The 19,252-nt window shown below is 39.7% G+C and overlaps 1 protein-coding gene and 1 long non-coding RNA gene across 7 annotated transcripts in view; one reads left to right on the forward strand and one right to left on the reverse strand.

Annotated features, from left to right (window-relative positions):
• LOC109028903 (uncharacterized) overlaps window positions 1-5,578 on the forward strand; it is a 49,741-nt gene extending 44,163 nt beyond the window's left edge. Inside the window, exon 2 of the long non-coding RNA XR_002007907.3 lies at window positions 5,063-5,578. This is a non-coding gene — a long non-coding RNA (uncharacterized lncRNA). The remainder of the gene's footprint in view (window positions 1-5,062) is intronic.
• The window catches only part of SBF2 (SET binding factor 2), a 531,976-nt gene that overhangs the window by 24,003 nt on the left and 488,721 nt on the right, over window positions 1-19,252 (reverse strand). For all 6 annotated transcript variants that reach the window (XM_063710649.1, XM_063710648.1, XM_063710650.1 and 3 more), the window contains 4 exons: window positions 14,064-14,248; window positions 9,755-9,931; window positions 6,116-6,217; window positions 5,215-5,400 (listed from right to left, as the gene is read on the reverse strand). In XM_063710649.1, coding sequence (XP_063566719.1) covers window positions 5,215-5,400; window positions 6,116-6,217; window positions 9,755-9,931; window positions 14,064-14,248 — 650 coding nt within the window. The remainder of the gene's footprint in view (window positions 1-5,214; window positions 5,401-6,115; window positions 6,218-9,754; window positions 9,932-14,063; window positions 14,249-19,252) is intronic.

Consider the following 19,252-nt stretch of genomic DNA (forward strand, 5'->3'; position numbering starts at 1 on the left):
TTGCTAACTATAGTCTTCTTAGATTCCTCTGTTTGTGAGTGAATAAACAATCCATTTTCAGCACAAAATAATTTGCATCACCAAAGCTGATACCTCTGGTAGCCAAGCATGCTTTACTTACTGCAATTAAGGTCATATGCTTGCTTTGCTAGGACTTGTCTGCACTTAGGTTATTATGTATGAGGTATTAAGTGAAAGGAGGATTCAGGCAAATTCTTAAAAATTTATGTTTTAATTTAAAAAATTTTAATTTGGCACAGCCAGATTTGAAGTCATACTGATAGGGTCTCTAGATCCTGAACAATATTACTTTTTACAGTTTGTGAAGCATTCACCTACAAATAATCAAACTTTAATTAAAAGTTAACTTCTGTTTTTGATTTCAGAATCAACTGCTTTATATAAAACATTTGAATTTTAACTCTTTACTTGAAAAAAAAAACAGATGAATCTTAAATTCACCTGATTAGTAAATAAAACAAAACAGCAGAAATTAAGCATATACCCCAAATTGTTTTAATTAACTTAGCCTTTTGTAGTTTTAGCATCTATTGTAATGTATTCTAAAGATAATAGGAATGTAAGTTATGCTACATCTTAGTGTATGTTAAATTGCTTTAATCATACCATTTAAGGGGTACTCACAGAATACAGGTTACCTTCCAGCATCTAGGCCTCTCCCACTCCTCCCCCCCAGCCCCATCCCCAACAATAAAATAGAAGAATTTCATTCCAAGTAAGGATTATTGTACTTGGGAGACAATGATGTTCCCATCTTTGAGGACAGTGTATCTTACATGAGAACCTCCTATCTCTTACTGATTGTGAGTGGATTATTTCGCTGACCCTAATGTTTAGGTGTGCAGAATTCTGCAAGTTGAACATAGAGATTTAACATATTAAGTAGTCCATTTAACTTAAGCCAAATTTGGCTGTACAAGCTCATTCCCCTGGAATCCTCCCACATTAAAGGAATTTTTAAGAGGTAAAAAACCCAAAAGGGAGTGGGGAGAATGGGAGGAAACACAGCATTGGGCCAAAGCAATTCAGCAAATTTTTGAAAGATGGAAAATAGAAGGAAGAATAGCAGTAAATGACAGAAGAGGAGAAGCTATATTGGGATTCCTGCCAGGAGGAAAATGATTTGAGAAGGTAACAATTTGCTGTGTAAACCCAGGAAGGCTCAGGGCACACAGGCCCAAGTATTGAGTAATGCAGGGGTGAAATGGAGGCTATCGTGGGACTAGCTGGAAGTCTGTGGAGGCAGGAAAGGACCCCAGGTCCTTTCCCACCCCATGTAGTCATATGATTACCCTTTTCAGAGCAACAGATCGGAGGTTTATTTTCTGAAAAACAAACAAACAAAAAAACAAACCTGATAAGCTCTAGACTTGGGAACACCAGACACAACTGGGTTAGTGGAAACACTGAAAATAGCATGGAAAAAAAGAAAAGCCTGCATACTGAACTGGGATTTCCCTGGACCTATTTCCTGCCCTGTTTCCATAAAGCAAGCAGCCAGACCTACAAGTACTTTCTGGGCCCCAGACAAAGTCTTCTCCGTAGAAACAAGGTAGCTGCTGTTTTCTTTTTCTGGAACTCTAGTTTACTGAGATGTTGGACTTACTAACTAAAGATTATTATTTTTTCCTCCAGATTTATTGAAGTATTATTTAAATATAAAATTTCCCTACTTTAAGTGTATAGTTTTATTAGTTTTGGTCACTGTACACAGTTATGTAACCATCACCACAATCATGATACAGAACAGTTTCCTGACGCTGAAAAGTTTGCTTATGCCCTTTGCATGATGACTGATCCCCTCCCTTGGTCACTGGTCCCAGGCAGCCACTGATCTGCTTTCAGTCACTATGGTTTTGCCCTTTTTAGAATGTCATATAAATAAACTTATGTAGTAGTCTTTTCTGCCTGGCTTCTTTCACTGAACATAGTGATCACAAGATTGGTCAGTCTTTGTAATATAAATATTTCATTCCCTTTGTGTGCTGAGTGGTATTCCACTGAATTAATATGCCAGAATTTGTTCATCTCTTCATCGGTTGATGGACATTTGGTTTGTTTTTCATGCTACCCCTTTATAGTCACACTCATTTCCTTCTCCCCCACTATCTTGAATCTGGCAACCAATAATTTATGATCTTGTCATTTTAAAATATTAGCTGGGCATGGTGGCTCACGCCTGTAATCCCAGTACTTTGGAAGGCCAAGGCAGATAGATCGCCTGAGCTCAGGAGTTCAAGACTAGCCTGGACAACATGGCAAAACCCTGTCTCTACCAAAAATACAAAAAATTAACCAGCTGTGGTGGTGTGCACCTGTGGTCCCAGCTACTTGGGAGGCCAAGGTGGGAAGACTGTGTGAGCCTGGGAGGCAGAGGTTGTAGTGAGCTGAGATCACACCACTACACTCCAACCTAGGTGACAGAGTGAGACTGTCTAAAAAAAAAAAAAAAAAATTATATACATGGAATCATACTCAGTTGGACCCTTTGAGATTGCCTTTTTTTTCTTTCAATATAATGTCCTTGAGATCCCTTCAAGGTGTTGCATGTGCCAGTAATTCCTTTTTACTGTTGAGTAGTCGTCCACGGTATGGATGTATCCCAGATTGTGTAGCCATTCACCTACTGTAGGACAGACATTTTGGTTCCCCCCAGTTATATTCAAATTGGATATGTGGAAGGGTAATTCTTTAGGAAATGTGGAGCCACTGAAGGTTTTCGTTTGTTTGCTTTGAAGACTTTTGTGGAGGGGAATAAAAGGATTGTATCTGAGCTTTTGGAAGATTATGCCAGCAATTCTACTTAGGATATTCTAGATTTTTTTTTTTTCCCCAAGACGGAGCCTCGCTCTGTCTCCCAGGCTGCAGTGCAGTGGGGGCTTCTCAGCTCAATGCAACCTCCACCTCCCAGGTTCAAGTGATTCTCCTGCTTCAGCCTCCCAAGTAGCTGGGACTACAGGCGTGCGCCCCCACGTCCGGCTAATTTTTTGTATTTTTAGTAGAGATGGGGTTTCACCATGTTGGCCAGGATGGTTTTGATCTCTTACCTCGTGATCCACCCACCTTGGCCTCCCAAAGTGCTGGGATTACAGGCGTGAGCCACCACGCCCGACCAGGATATTCTAGATGGTCTTGATGAAGGGTGGTAAGAGCATGAACAAGACTTGTGGTCTTTCAAATTCTCATATATTCATTGAGATTATCTATTTATTATCTATTATATTCCAGAGACTGAAACTGTAATTGTGTTAGATACTAGGGATATGAAGACTAGTATGACATAGTCCCTGTTCTCAGGAATTCTCAGACCAAGTAGAGGGCAATAGTTACATACAAATAAACATACTTTAGTGCTATAGATGTTATCAAAGAAGTCTATACCTGACTCATTAGAAATACATATAAAGTGGGAGCGTGAGGGTCAGCAAAAGATTCAAAGAATTATGAACTAAAATAACATGTGTAGTGCTCAGAACAGTGCCTGGCACATAGTAAGCAGTCGACACAAATTAGTAATTATTGTTAGTAATGGTGGTATACGGAGGCAGGAAATAGTCTAGTCCAATTGATAAGCATAATAAAAAAGCAAGATAAGAAGTGCTTTCATGAAGAACTCATATGCTTTCACCTGCCTAGAAATGAGAAGAGATAGATGCTTGCTCCTCTCCTTTGGCCTCAGGTAAGCTTTCTGTTTCAGAGACAATGGTCTCCAAACTTCTCCCTCATCTATTTGCCAAAAGGAGTATGAATAAAAGGGCCAATATTCAAACAGAAAACAAATATAGTATACTCTTTGCTGCAAAGAGTTTAAAGATACATGCTTAACCTTGTGACCAGCTCCTCCAGTTACTGCTTGGACAGATCAATTGAAATTCATCAATCGGTCTTTTCTTTAATAAGTAAATTAGAGCAGTAAAAAACATAGCTTCCTGTGTGTGGGGTGAAAGGTTGGAAAGTCACTGCTCATGAGTATGGAGTTTCTTTTTGGAGTGATAAAATGCTCTAAAATTGATTGTGGTAATTGTTACAAAACTTTGTGAATGGATTCAAAACCACTGAACACTTTAAATAGGTGAATTGTATGATATATATAGTTCACTAAAGCTGTTATTTACAAAAATTATGTAGTGATCTGGAAAGTTGATCAAGTGATTACAAGAATAAAAACAAAAAAAAACATAACCACATACTAACTTGGTGTCATCACAGTTAGTTTCAACTCTGGTTCCTGAAAACATAGTTCTGCCTTTCTTTCCAATCGATATTTGAGGCCAGTGTGTTTCAAAGAGGCTCACCATTCCCACAAATGTTTGACATGCCAGAACCCATTCATCCAACCCTGGGATCGTGGTCAAATGAAAGCTGGAAATAGGCCTGCTTTTCCTAGGCCAATTCAGTCTTCAACTTGCAAGCTCAGTGCCATCCAATTCTCAAACCCAATCCTGACCACGGCCCCATCCAGAGGTCTGTATCTGATGCGCCTGCGATGAAGGCAGGAGGGAGCCTAGAGCAGTCACATCTCCCCTACCCTCACTGCATTTGAATGGATATACCTGGGCTCCCACTTATAAGTGAGAACATGAGGTATTTGGTTTTCTGCTTCTGCATTAATTTGCTTAGGATAATGGCCTCCAGCTATATCCATGTCATTGCAAAAGACATGATTTCATTCTTTTGTATGGCTGCATAGTATTCCATGGTGTATATGTACCACAGTTTCTCCATGTGGTAGAAGTGACCAGTGTTCTCAAGCCTGTACGCCTGTCTGGCTGGGCCCTGATTATTTCTCCAGGGGTTAGGCTTTACCTGTTATGTTCCCAGGCACAAGCTGGGGTCCTCCCAAACTGGGCAGACCATGTGCTGGATTTCAGGACCTGTATTACCTAGAGATTTTGTTCTTAGGTAATAAGCCCAAGTTTGCTTCTCTTCTTTGAAGATGGTCATTTAGAGTGCTGGCTACTTCACTTGGGGCAAGCCCAACAGCCAGCTTAGCTGTCCTAGTTTCAGAAACCAACTAATTTTTTTTCTTTTCCATTCCTAGGAGTCTACTGCTAAGATTTCAGCATGTCCTGTGGCTGAGTTAATCAGAGTTATGACAGGAAGGTACCGGGCACACCATCGCAATGCTCCATCAATGCTAGTATGTTGTGTTCTTTCCTTCATATCAAGTCAACTGAAGCTTGCTCTACTTACCTGGTGTACACAGTCTAAGAACTGTAAGAAGACTGGAGCAAAACCACTCCCCTGACAGTTGAGGGTCAAGCTGCTCCTCTGACTGAATTTGTGACCAAAAGAGAGCCACTCTTTTTCAACCAACATCCGGAAGCCTTCAAGTGTCCTATAAAAGGGATCACTGAGTAACTGAACCAGGGATGTCACCTAGGGCATAAGCAGGATGGATTGTCATTAATTTTAGTTCTGAAAAAGTCCTATTACTAAGATAAAAGCACTTCCTTCTGATGATAGCTAATTCACAAATTTACCTGGACAGCAAATTTGTTCACTAACCATTCCAGGATGGCCAATAAAATTAATTTTGTAAACTTGCCAGTAAAAACTAAAGCTCCAATTCATTTTGGCTACAAGTTTACTTTCAGGGAATTAAGACTTTAATCCTTAACTGGCCAGTTTGCTGACAGCAACCTTCTCCTAAGTTAATCAGAGGCCAGAGGATCAGTTAAAATCAATTCTACTTTTTGGCAGATGCAGATTAATGTCTTAATGTAGTCTGAACTCACACTTTTCACTCTGGAGTGAGTTAAGGCAGGGCTTATAGAGAGCCAGGGGATGGCCTGACAAAACCCAGGAAGGATGGTCCTCGCCTCACACTGCTGGTCAAGGGCTCCATCCGCAAGCCTGCATGGTACATCTGTGGATGGGAGAGCTTGATGCCCGGAGCCAGAGCTCCAGGCTGTGTAGGGGCTAAGAGCTCATGGTACGGAGTTTTCTGATGGATACCAGGTGCTGTTTAACACAGGACTTTCTCTGTCCATAAACACATTAGTCATTATACAAAAGAGTCATCTGAAGAATTTAAAAACAACCAAATGGAAATATAAATATAAAATATCAAAAAATATGTCTAATAGTTTACTTGTGCAGTGATGTCCCAGCCTTCCTCCAAACAGACCAAAACTGAGGAACCATTCTCAAGTACTTCTGATACAACCACAGCCAGCTGCATTACCCTGTGAAGCTAAGAGACAGGAAGGAGAACACGATTAGACCAAGCACCTTCTGAGTGCAGCAGTCAGAGAGAGTTGCTTTCAACCCTGGATAATCAAACGAGTTAGGGATAAAGCGCTTGGACAAAAGAACCACATAACGTTTTAAATACCTAAAGTTCTTTCAGATCAACATTAAACAATGACACTTTTGTCTGGATGCAGTGACTCATGCCCGTAATCCCAGCACTTTGGGAGGCCGAGCCGGGCAGGTCATTTGAGGTTCGGAGTTCGAGACCAGCCTGGGCAACATAGTAAGACCCCATCTCAATGAAAACAACAAAATGACACTTCAAAAAAGTAGACACATTTTAAAACAATACATTCTAGTAATACGTAATGAAATAAAATTACCTAACATGATTCCCCCAAAAGTAGGTGAGCTATAATTCCATAGAGTACAAAAAACAGAGATTCTATGTGGACTTCCCGACAAAAGACGGAAATTCAGATGAATTTTATTGGATTTAAAATTTGTTTTTCCATGATGTAGTAAGTTCTGTTTCAGATATTGTTTTTTGTTTTTTTTTTTTTTTTTTTTTTGAGACAAAGTCTCACTCTGTCACCCAGGCTGGAGTGCAGTGATGCAATCCTGGCTAACCACAACCTCTGCCCCCCGGGTTCAAGCGATTCTCCTGCCTCAGCCTCCCGAGTAGCTGGGATTACAGGTGCATACCAGTGCACCCGGCTAATTTTTTGTATTTTTAGTAGAGACGAGGTTTCACCATGTTGGCCAGGCTAGTCTTGAACTCCTGACCTCAGGTAATCCACCCGCCTCAGCCTCCCAAAGTGCTAGCATTACAGGCGTGAACCACCACGCCTGGCCTATTTCAGGTATTCTTAATTTTTTGGGAATTAGATAGTGGTGATAGTTACACAATGTTGTGGACATACCAAAAAGCGCTGAGTTGTACACTTTTATCATAAGGATAAATTTTATGGTAAGTGAATTATATGTTAAAAAAGAAACTCCTGGCTGGGTGTGGTGGCTCAACGCCTGTAATCCCAGCACTTTGGGAGGTTGAGGCAGGAGTAGTGCTTGAGCTCAGGAGTTTGAGACCACCTGGGCAACATGGCAAAACCCCATCTCTACAAAACATACAAAAACCAGCCAGGCGTGGTGGCATCTGCCTGTAATCCCAGCTACTCAGGAGGCTGAGGTAGGAGGATCACTTGAACCTGGGAGATCGAGGCTGCAGTGAGCTGTGATTGTGCCACTGCTCTCTAACCTGGGTGACAGAGCAAGACCCTGTCTCGAAAAATAAAAATAAAAAAGATACTCCTATTTGTCTGTACTGTGTACTAAATGAGAAAAAAACTTTCAATATATTTGTGCTAAGTTTTTAAAGCCACATCAATTGGCTCAAAGTCCTTAATAAACAATTAAGGTATGAGAATAGTATATAGATTTTAAAACCAAATGTATAACATTCTAATTTAAAAAAATATTTTAATGATCATCAGACATAATTTGCAATTTGAATCCAACTCTGAACAAGAACAAAAATGAAAAAACCCATCTCTTAAACAGAGCTAGGCTACTTTAAACACAGGAATAAGGCAAATGCCCTACTCAGTAATGAGAAGCTCCTCATGTAACTGTTTCTACAACATAGCTATCACCAGGCCTGAATTCTTTTGGGCTCAGAATTTGTTCTAAGAAATGGCAATTATTAAAAAGTCAAAAAATAACAGATGCTGGCGAGCCTGTGGAGAAAAGGGAATGTATATACATTTCTGGTGGGAATGTAAATTAGTTTAGCCATTGTAGAAAGTAGTTTGGTGATTTCTCAAATAACTTAAAACAGAATTACCATTTGACCTAGCAATCCCATTAATGAGTATATACCCAAAGGAATATAAATTGTTCTACCATAAAGTCACATGCACACACATGTTCAGTGCTGTACTATTCACAATAGCAAAGACATGGAGTCAACCTATATGCCCATCAACGGTAGACTAGATAAAGAAAATATGGTACATATACACCATGGAATACTACACAGCCATAAAAAGAATGAGCTTATGTCCTTTGCAGTAACACAGCTGAAGCAAACTAACACAGGAATGGAAAACCAAATACTGCATATTCTCACTTATAAGTGGGAGCTAAACATTGAGTACACATGGACACAAAGAAAGGAATAGACGCCTGGGGCGTACTTGAGGTTGGAGGTGAGAGGAGGGTGAGGATAGAAAAACTACCTATCAGGTACTATGCTTATTACCTGGGTGATGAAATAATCTGTACACCAAACTCCCAAGATATGCAATGTACCATACAACAAACCTATATATGTACCCCTGAACACAAAATAAAAGTTAAAAAAAGAATTTGCTTTAAGAGTTAACTTTTAAGATGTCAATATCCCAAGTGGGCAATTATTTTCCACTGTCTTTAGTCCCTAACTTTTGGTACAGGTCCACTTTCTAGCAAAGAGTAGAGCACAGAATGTATCAGAAACATGGATAGATAAGTTGGGTGGAGGGGTCCATTTGGAGCTGGGGCTCATAGCCTGGGGACAAAAGGGAGTATCGATCAGTTCCTTCCACGGGTATGCAAAGCACCCTAAATTGCCTTAATAATAATGAACACAGCATGATACATTTATAGCCAAATATTTATGTGGCAGCATTTCTCTTTGGTTTAAGTATCTTGAGAACAGTCACAGCCCTGAGTACTGACATCATTTCCTTTTTGTTTTTTTGCCTTTTAGTCCAATGTGCTGTGGGAAACAAGAGGCAGGATGCTTGGAGGTAGATGGAGGCAGGGGACTGGGAATTTCTGCAAGGTGATAACAAATAATGGGGGCCAGGCGTGGCAGCTCATGCCTGTAATCACAGCTCTTTGGGAGGTCAAGGTGGGAGGATTACTTGAGGCCAGGAGTTCAAGACCAGCCTGGGCAATATAAGAAATAAAGGGGCTTAAAGAAAAGGCCCTTTAATTTCTCAATAAAAGTTCAATTAAGAATATCCCAAAGTTGACTGAACTGAAAGATAGACATTGTTTTTTTTTTTTCAAGCCTTAGGTAGGCTTCGGGGCATCCAGTGTGCCTTTGGTGGGTAGTGTGGGGTGAATCTAAAATCTAGAGACCTGGGATAGGCAGACAAATGAAAGGTGAGAGCTCTTGGGAGTCATGCAGAAGTTGCCCTCTGCCCTGGATCCTTACTGTATTGACAACAGAGCAGGAGCCCTGTAAATACATGCTGATTAAATTTACATCAAAGATTTCCATCTAAAAATAATTTTCTCCTTAGTGTCCTATAGATACCAAACTTTTAAATACACAGAGATAAAAACCCAGCGATCAAGACTTCTACTCCCTCACCTCCTATACCAGATGATTTCCTGAGTCTGAAAGGCCTTTACTGATGGCACACAATGAAGGAGAAGAATGTTGGGGAGTAGGGGAACCAAGTATTTTTTTTCTCAAATACAGTTCTGTATATCTACTTGGGCCTCTGTTTCTTTGAGTTATAAAGAAAGAAGCTGCTTCAGACATTACCTGTGGGAACCACTCAGAATCTCCCAGCGCTTTCAGGAAGGTCACTTCTGAGTCAGTAGGGATGGTGCTTGGGATACAAGCCCTCATCAGCTTCTTAAAACTGGCTTTCACTTGCCGGATTTCATGAAATTCAACAGGAACAAACTCACAACTTAAGGCAAATTCTACCTTGAAGTTCTGCGGATGAAGATTCAGAGAATTAGGCAGATGAAGTGCTATAGGTAAAAGAGTGATGTTTCCAATGGGGCAGTGCATAATGATAAAGTTATTTGGGGCCAAATAGCTGCAGAGGCTGCCAATGGGTCAAGAAAATCAATCTTGTACGGCAATGTGTCAGTGTTGGTGGGAAGAGCCATTCAGTACAAGCTAGTGGTTTGCCCAGAATGGCAAATCTAGTCCTTACTAGAGGTAGATTACTTAGCCTAAGAATGTGTTCATTCTGAGAACTGGAAGAGCCTACTGGTAGACTGGAACTTGATGGAGCTCATAATACCAAATGTAAGTCAATTATAAGGCCATGAACCTGGAAGTTTAAAGAGAAACTAATGATACATGGACAGTATGATTACTCCCACAGTGTAAACTAAGTCTTCCCAAGATGTATATGGTAAGGGATAGGCAATACACTGTTGGAGTTCCAGACTGTACATGTATTAAAGTTTGTAGATATGCACATATTTGTTTCTTATTATGCAAGTAAAACATATTCATAATAAAAATGAAAAAAGGTAGAGATAAATATTGAGAAAGAAATAGAAATCACTTTCTTACTGCCCCAAGACTACCAACATTGTGGTTATTTTTTTGTTTTTTTGGGATGGAGTCTTGCTCTGTCACCCAGGCTGGAGCGCAATGGTGCGATCTTGACTGACTGCAACCTCCGCTTCCCAGGTTCAAGCGATTCTCCTGCCTCAGCCTCCCGAGTAGCTGGGACTACAGTCGTGCGCCACCATACCCAGTTAATTTTTGCATTTTTAGTAGAGATGGGTTTTCACCATGTTGCCCAGGATGGTCTCAATCTTTTGACCTTGTGATCCGCCCACCTCAGCCTCCCAAAGTGCTGAGATTACAGGCGTGAGCCACCACACCCAGTCCTACTTCTTAAAAGTCAATAATAAAAAATTACATGGTCGGGCACGGTGGCTCATGCCTGTAATCTCAGCAGTCTGGAAGGCCGAGGCAGACAGATTACCTGAGGTCAGGAGTTCAAGACCAGCCTGGCCAACATGGTGAAATCCCATCTCTACTAAAAATACAAAAAGTAGCCAGGCGTGGTGACAGGCACCTGTAATCCCAGCTACTTGGGAGGCTGAGGCAGGAGAATCACTTGAACCCCGGAGATGGAGGTTGCAGTAAGCTGAGATGACACCACTGCACTCCAGCCTGGGCAGCAGAGTGAGACTCCACCTTAAAAAAAAATTACATAATAAAACCACGAAAGGCTTTGTTCATTTCTATCTTTGGGATAATATTTTTTCACTTAATATGATATATGTATCAACCTATATTTATTTGAGTACTTTCTCATTTACATCTTTAATCCTTATGGAATTTATTTTGTGTGTGGTATGAGTGTTGCATTTGCAATTAAAGAATGCTATACTGATGGCCTACTGGTATATTTCATTTTAATAACCTGGTTGCCTAGCTCTGAAGAAGATTTAAAAGTCCTCTAACTTTTCATGCCAAAGAATGAATTAATTTTCTCAAAATGTTTCCACTTTCTTTTCATTGTGCCCAAATTACTCTATCGGACCATCTGCTTTTCTAAGATTAAAACTGCTTTCTGGCGATTGGTTGCACAGCAACGTAAATGTACTTAATAATACTGAGTCACACACTTAGAAATGGTTAAGATGGTAAATCTTGTTATGTGTATTTTATAATTTTTCCTTTGTCTTAATAATTCTATTTTAAGGAAGCTACTCTAAGGAAATAATCTAATAGGAAAAAACCCCCAGGGAATGGTATCTCAATTAAAAAAGATAACAAAATAACTTATTTGCTTGGAATTGTGACTGTAATTTTATATACAGATGATAAAGACACCTAAACATCCAACAACATGGGATGAATGGTGACTAAAATCGTTATGAAGACTATATGACATGGAAACATAATGTTAAGGCTTCAGATAAAGAACCTAGCGATATACATGAGTTCCTTTCTATTATTTTTAAAAACTTATAATAGACAAAACATAGTTTACTTTTCAGGAAAGGTAGATTCCTATTTCCCAACTATACCTGAGCTAGGTATGCCTATCTTATAAACCAGGAGTTACTAACCAAAGTATTGAGACACTCCATTAGGTTGGAAGGAATTTGGTCCTAATAATAAAGTATTAAAGTATGTGAATTTACCTAGGTAAAGGCCAAATTCAAGATTATTTTCAGAATAAGTCACTGTAATTTATTGGCTTTCCTTTATGTTTCTTTGTTGGGAGAAAAAGGTATGGAATTGTAACTGGACGGCATTGTGCAAGCTAGAATGTAGCACATATGAGACAGATACAGAGCCGTATTCTACATACAAAATTGAATAAAAGATAAAACCTGAATGGAATATATAGAATTGCTGACAACTATTGTGCCAGAATGGTGGGATTACATTTTTAAAAATAATAATACTTGTCCGGGTGTAGTGGCTCACGCCTGTAATCCCAGCACTTTGGGAGGCCAGGGCGGGTGGATCACAAGGTCAAGAGATGGAGACCATCATGGCCAACGTGGTGAAACCCCATCTCTACTAAAACTACAAAAAAAAAAAAAAAAAAAAAAAAAGCTGGGCGTGGTGGCTCGTGCCTGTAATCCCAGCTACTCAGGAGACTGGGGCAGAATTGCTTGAACCTGGGAGGTGGAGGGTGCAGTGAGCCGAGATCATGCTACTGCATTCCAGCCTAGCGACAGAGTGAGACTCCATCTCAAAAACTTAAAAAAATATATAATAATAATATTTTATTGAGGAAGGGCAGACAGAAAAAGAGGGCAGGAGGAAGAGAGGGAAGGAAAAAGGCAGCATCCCAACTCTTTCTTACTCAAATACGTATGATCACATAGCTAATCTGAGAAATTATGAGCAAAGAGAATGGCAGAGGGGAGTATTAAGGAGCTAAACCTCGGAGAGTGATTCGGATCATGAGTAAGTGTTGTGCTGAAGCATGGAAAGTCTGTGCTCTGGAAAAGACACTGGCACCAGCAACCCTGGATTGCTATAGAAAAGGGTTCTATTTTTTGATATAAAATTATCTACTGTATCAGAAGACACATATGCAGATTTAAAACTTGAGCATTACTCAGCAGTTTTATGCCCTCTACCCTAAAGGTTAGTGACTAAGTGGGTGCAGCAGTCCAGGCAGTGGGAGAAGAGCTAGCAAAGCCACTAGCCTGCTCCAGAAGAGATGACTCAGTTACTGGCATCTTAAGGGCCAAGCATGTGGGATCTTGCTAATGGCACCCTGCTCACAGTTTCTGCTCCACGGTTCAGCCAGAGGTCTGTCTAGGTTGTCCAGTGCCAACTGGAGCACTGGACTAAACGTTGAGATTTCTGAGTTAACAGATAACTTTCATGTCCTATATACCTACTGGTAGTAATGAAATTTATTTTGTAATGTGTGACTTGCAAAACATTAAATTCAAGGAATTATTGTTGCTTTTGGAGGAAAAGACCATCTTTACAATTTATGGGCCCTCAGCATGGTGAAGCTCTTTAGCGCAACAATTTAACAGTAAGAATAAAGTTGATTAGCATCTAGTATTTTGTATTTTCTGACACGTCTTAGGACATGTGTCTCTTTCTATATAGCTTTGCGAAGTTTTAACAAGTGTTACTCAGAAAACCTAGACTTGGCCTTGCCTTGCCTCCATACATGGTACCACAGTCTTCCTCTCTCCATTCTTCTATGTTTCTGTAGCCTGTTTTAGGTTTACCATAACAAAACTATCTGTTTTGCCATGGGCAGACTCCTGTGGAAACTGAATCAAGGCTGTTGAAAACACAGCCTGATGAAGCCTTATTTCTTTTTTTTGTATGTATGTACGCTTCCTGATGTTTATGTTGAGTTTTTACTATTATGAATAAATATTTATTTTCATGGCTAATAAATACGCATATGTATATACATGTATTGATATAAAAATTAATATATATAAATAAATACAAAAGGAGAGCTAAATTTTTCGAGATTATTAACTCCAGGTTAAGAATCATGCTGTAAAAAAAATTCTAGCAAAGCTGGTTTGTGATACAGGTTTTATAAACAGCCCTAGTGTATCCATAAAGTTTCTAAGTGAGAAAAAAGAAATCTTACCCTTAGTTGCGACTTTTCACCAAATATGTAAAGGGCTGCTTGCCGTTTCAAGAGCTGGTTTTGTAGGTAGGTGCTGTTACTGAAGGAGGCCGAGTGATCCTTGCCTGCCAGCCGGGCGCCAACATCAATGAAGGATGTTGGAGAGCTGATCAAGCGAGTGCTAGAGCGAAGACTTGCCCACACACCTTCACAAAAGCCAAAGTCATGGAGTGAGATAATCTAATGTGGGAATGCCACTAACTAAGGAAAAAGGTGCATGCTCTGGAGCTACAGTTTTAGAGGTCATAGCAAGCTGATTAATCTAAAAACCATAAGTCATATGGTCATTTGCTACTTCTGTAACATCAACATTATCCAATATAGCATTTCAAAATCACACAATCTTAGCCTCAGAATGACCTAGCAAATCCCCCAAATCAATCCTATTTTATATTTTGATGTAAATTCAGGATTTAAAAGTAAATACTAAGATCTTAAGTAGAAACAGTACATTGATACTGAAAACAAAACATGCTGGCAGAAGGTACTAATAAAGTCTAGGAAGGCAAATGCTGAGTTATGCAATTTCTCAGGGCTTCATGAAAAAAGTAAGGAACATTCTTCTGCTTATTTGGTCAATTTAACATGACATTTAAAGATATGAAATAGAAACTTCATAAGTCTACTAAAATATGAAGCTGGATTTGGAATTAATATTTGTATATCATGCCAAAACGATGTAATTCTAAACAAGATTATATTTTTCAGTATCCATGAAGAATGAGAAATTATAAATTTAGTAATGGGCACAGTGCCTCATGGCTGTAATACTAGCACTTGGCGAGGCCAAGGTGGGCAGATCGCTTGAGCCCAGGAGTTTGAAACCAGCCTGGGCAACATGGTGAAACCCCGTCTCTACCAAAACAAACAAACAAACAAACAAAAAAACCCAAAAAGACACCTGTATTGGGAGGCTGAAATGGGAGGATCACTTGACCGCTGGAGGTGGAGGTTGCAGTGAGCCAAGATAGCGCCACTGCGCTACACACTGGGCAACAGAGTAAGACACTGTCTCTAAAATAAAATAAAATAAATGAATAAAATGTACAGTCAGAAGCCGATATCTTTATTTTATTTTTTTTTTGAGACAGAGTTTCGCTCTTGTTGCCTAGGCTGGTGTGCAATGGCGTGATCTCAGCACATCACAACGTCCACCTCCTGGGTTCAAGCGATTCTCCTGCCTCAGCCTCCTGAGTAGCTGGGATTACAGGCATGCACCACCATGCCTGGCTAATTTTGTATTTTTAGTAGAGACGGGGTTTCTTCATGTTGATCAGGCTGGTCTCGAACTCCCGACCTCAGGTGATCTGCCTGCCTCAGCCTCCCAAAGTGCTGGGATTACAGGCATGAGCCACCACGCCCCGCCAGAAGCAGATACCTTCTAAGAGAAAGGGCAAGCTAAAATGCTAGCAGAGTCTCAATGAGATAAGCTGACCTTAGTTATATTAATTAGAAAAATCAAGGATTTCTATATGCAAGTGAGACTATTAAATATCAAACATCCAGACACAAAGGCATGTACTAATTCTCAAATTTGACTAGCACTGTATCACCTTCAAATCAAGAGGCCCTCATAAATGCCTGTAGAACTGTGGTGTTTATCTCATTGATGGGGTCACAGGGATACAGGACTTTCCTACTGCCTCCCTAAAGTGGGTTTTCTTCTTTAGATCTAGAAAGCCTGTTTGAGAAGCTTTAGTCTTTTCCTAGTATTAAAGTCATGTTTCTAGGTGACCAGAAGTCACCATGATGTCACATCTGCTTCTCTTTCTCTTTATAAGCATTTACGGGGTCAGGAGACCAGTTCCCAAGAAAAGTTTTTATTGGTCATTTCAGCTTCACATGCATGAATCTTTCTTTGAGATGGAGTTTCACTCTTGCTGCCCAGGCTGGAGTGCAATGGCGCGATCTCCGCTCACCACAGCCTCTACCTCCTGGGTTCAAGTGATTCTCCTGCCTTAGCCTCCCGAGTAGCTGGGATTACAGGTGCACACCACCACGCCCGGCTAATTTTTGTATTTTTAGTAGAGATGGGGTTTCACCATCTTGGTCAGGCTGGTCTTGAACTCCCGACCTCAGGTGATCCGCCCGCCTCAGCCTCCCAAAGTGCTGGGATTACAGGTGCGAGCCACCACACCCGGCCGCATGAATCTTTCTACGTAGTTTACGAGGTTTTCTTAGACATTATGGCAATTATTAATTTTTTTGTAAGTGGAATCAGAGGAAATTCAGAATGCAGATGAGAATAAAGGATATAATTTTACAAATGCAAAAAAATTACTTGTAACATATGTAGTTTCACATGAAGATGGTTTAAAAGAGTGATATATCAGGACACATAATACAGTACCTTGATTATGGACTCTTCCCTTAGCTGAAGATTTGGGATTTGACTGAGTAAAACATTTATCTCTGTACCCATGCACTGGTAGGTAAGATTAAAGACAGAAAGAGAAATAAAATGTATATAGCAGCAAATGTCAGAGCAGATTGAGTAAGAGGAGAATAGGCTATTTAATTTTTAAAATTAGCAGGGGAAAAATGTAAATATAATAAAAGTAGAAGATTTAATTAACAAACAAAAAGCTGCACAGTCACAAAAAAAAGATGCACTGAGTACCTGTTAAATGAAATTTCAGCACCTGTTTATAAATACTATAAGCACAATGAAATGGACAGCACACAGCAGAAGGTGCCACTAAAAAATTATACCAAATGGAATAAGCTTTTGAAGATTGTCATTCAGTCAGAAACAAATTTTTATAATAAAATTAAGGAATTTGGGGTGTGTATGGGTGAATGTTAGGAATACACTGGTCCTCATATTGAAGGAGACTGGCGAATGCTGCATGTTGTACAACACGTTTGTTCTTTGAGCAAGGTCATCACACCAGGAAACAATGAAGCTCTAGCAACCATTTGGAATAACTAAGGGCATGTTTTTGCAGTAGAGCATTAAGCATTGCCACGCTATCTTCCTTCTTCTCTTTCATTTGGAAATTATTTTCCATAGTTATGAGCATCAAAAATTCATAATCCTGTGACAATACCCAGTATCACTAATAATACAGCTTGTGATGACTGAAGTAATGACTTCTGTTAAAATCCCTACTTGCACCAAAATGATAGGCAGTATTAGAGATAATAGTTTTGTAATTTGAGTAATATATTTTTTTCCAACAGAAAGGGGTTTATGATGATGGCAAACCAAAAATTGTGAGCAATTTTAGTACTTTCCAAGCAAACAAATTGCTCAAGTCAATTAGAAGAAATGATTTTATATTTATTCAGGATTACAATCTTTAATAGTAGTATTCAGTTATAAAATGCAAAAGTGTATAACATATGACATAACAAAAATCATTACAAGCGAGTTTTCACTCCCACTTCACTCCTTTGGAAGCAGAAAATGAAGGGCACTGATGGCTCTGGTGGCCAAAGGAAGTCAGAAAGTAAGGGCTGCAGAGGTGCTGGCTGATGACAGACAGAGAATGTGACTGTAAGATGGAACAAAGGCTTGGGACATGGCCAAGGCACACTGTGTGGCCTCCTCTGTGTTGGCTGACTGCTCTCCTTTCTGCCAAAATTTTGAACTTTCCTATTGAATATGGGACACTAAGATGATGATAGTGATGCTTGAGTAGTTCCTGATTCTGAGATACTGTTCCCTTAACACATCACACTTTCTTATGCTAGTCTTACTGCCTGGAATGATTTCCCCCATTTCCTTACCTGACACATTCCTACTTAACCCTTAAGATCCAGATACAATATTAGCACCTCTTAAAGGCATTCCTGACTGCTCCCAAGCTGAGGAGCTCTATTTGAACTTTGATCACATCGTGTCATGATTATCTGTATATTCTTTCACTCTACAAGATTGTGTGTGTGAAAGGAAAATAAAAACTCAGGACTCCAGTTCACTATGTCAAAAGGAAAAAATTAGGCTGAAAGGTGAGACATAACAAGAAGCTGCTTTTCCTTTTGTTCCTAAACAAACAGCTACAGTTAAAAGGTTAAATTTATCCACAGGTAGCTACTGGTATGTTCACTTTATCTTACAGACGAATACATAATTGACTATTCCCCTACCTGCTCCTTTTTTCTTGCAACATGTGGATTACTATACCCTCCCTCTTTCTCGTTTAAATGTTAAAGCCCTCAAAATCATTGTTGGAGAAAGGCACAGATCTTTCTCCAGGGCGAGTCCTTAACCTTGGCAAAATAAACTTCTGAATTTATTGAGACCTGTCTCAGGTACTTTTTGGTTTACATGTGCTTGCGAGGACAGGCACCTAATCATGTTTATTCTCGTATCCATGCTGAGAGCCTGAAATACAGGCACTCAAAGAATTTGTTGATTATTTACTTTTTGCAAACCAATACATTGTGAGCTGTTGTGACTCATTATTGTATCTTCAACCCAATTATTTGCACTGAGAGTGCAAAGGGGGTATTAAACAAAAAATATTAAGGACTCCCCCAAACAGAGGCTCCTCAATGAAAAACTGCCAAGTTTTGGCCAATTAGTAGAAAATCCGCAATGATAAAATGGCCAGTACTGATATGGGGCCAGCAGGGAGCTTTGAGAATTCTAATCCCATCTGGAAGTCATTTTAACCAAAGGAATTAGACTACCGCATTGGTTGTTGGTGGTGAGGTCTACTTAGATTTCCTGAATGATTTCTAGATGTCCTGGGCACTTAACACCAGCAAAACGTCTCAAGCTGTGTTTTTCCAAGCTGCAGGATCCTCCTTAGTGGCTTGGGAAATCACTCTAATAGGTCAAATCAGTATTTTTTTCAAAATTAAACATTACAGTTGAAAATACTAATGAGCACTGCATGTGGTATGGATGAATACTGTTTCACAGAACTTTTGTTTTAGTGTATACATTATACATTTTGCATGTGCCTTAGTACTACCTGAATTGTGATATAAAATGAAGGGGTATATATACATATAAATATAAAATACATTTCTTACTGCGAGTCATGATCAAACAAGTTTGAAAGTCACTGGCGAGACCTAGGGCATATGCCTTCTATCTCTTGCCTTAGATCAGTAAGGTTCAAAGCAATTTAAATGCAAATGTCGACTTTCTTCCCATTTCAGCAGAGTATTAGGCAATGGCAATGATAACAGTAACT

The sequence above is a fragment of the Gorilla gorilla genome, chromosome 9 (assembly GCF_029281585.2).
Source record: "Gorilla gorilla gorilla isolate KB3781 chromosome 9, NHGRI_mGorGor1-v2.1_pri, whole genome shotgun sequence".
Lineage (NCBI taxonomy): Eukaryota > Metazoa > Chordata > Mammalia > Primates > Hominidae > Gorilla > Gorilla gorilla.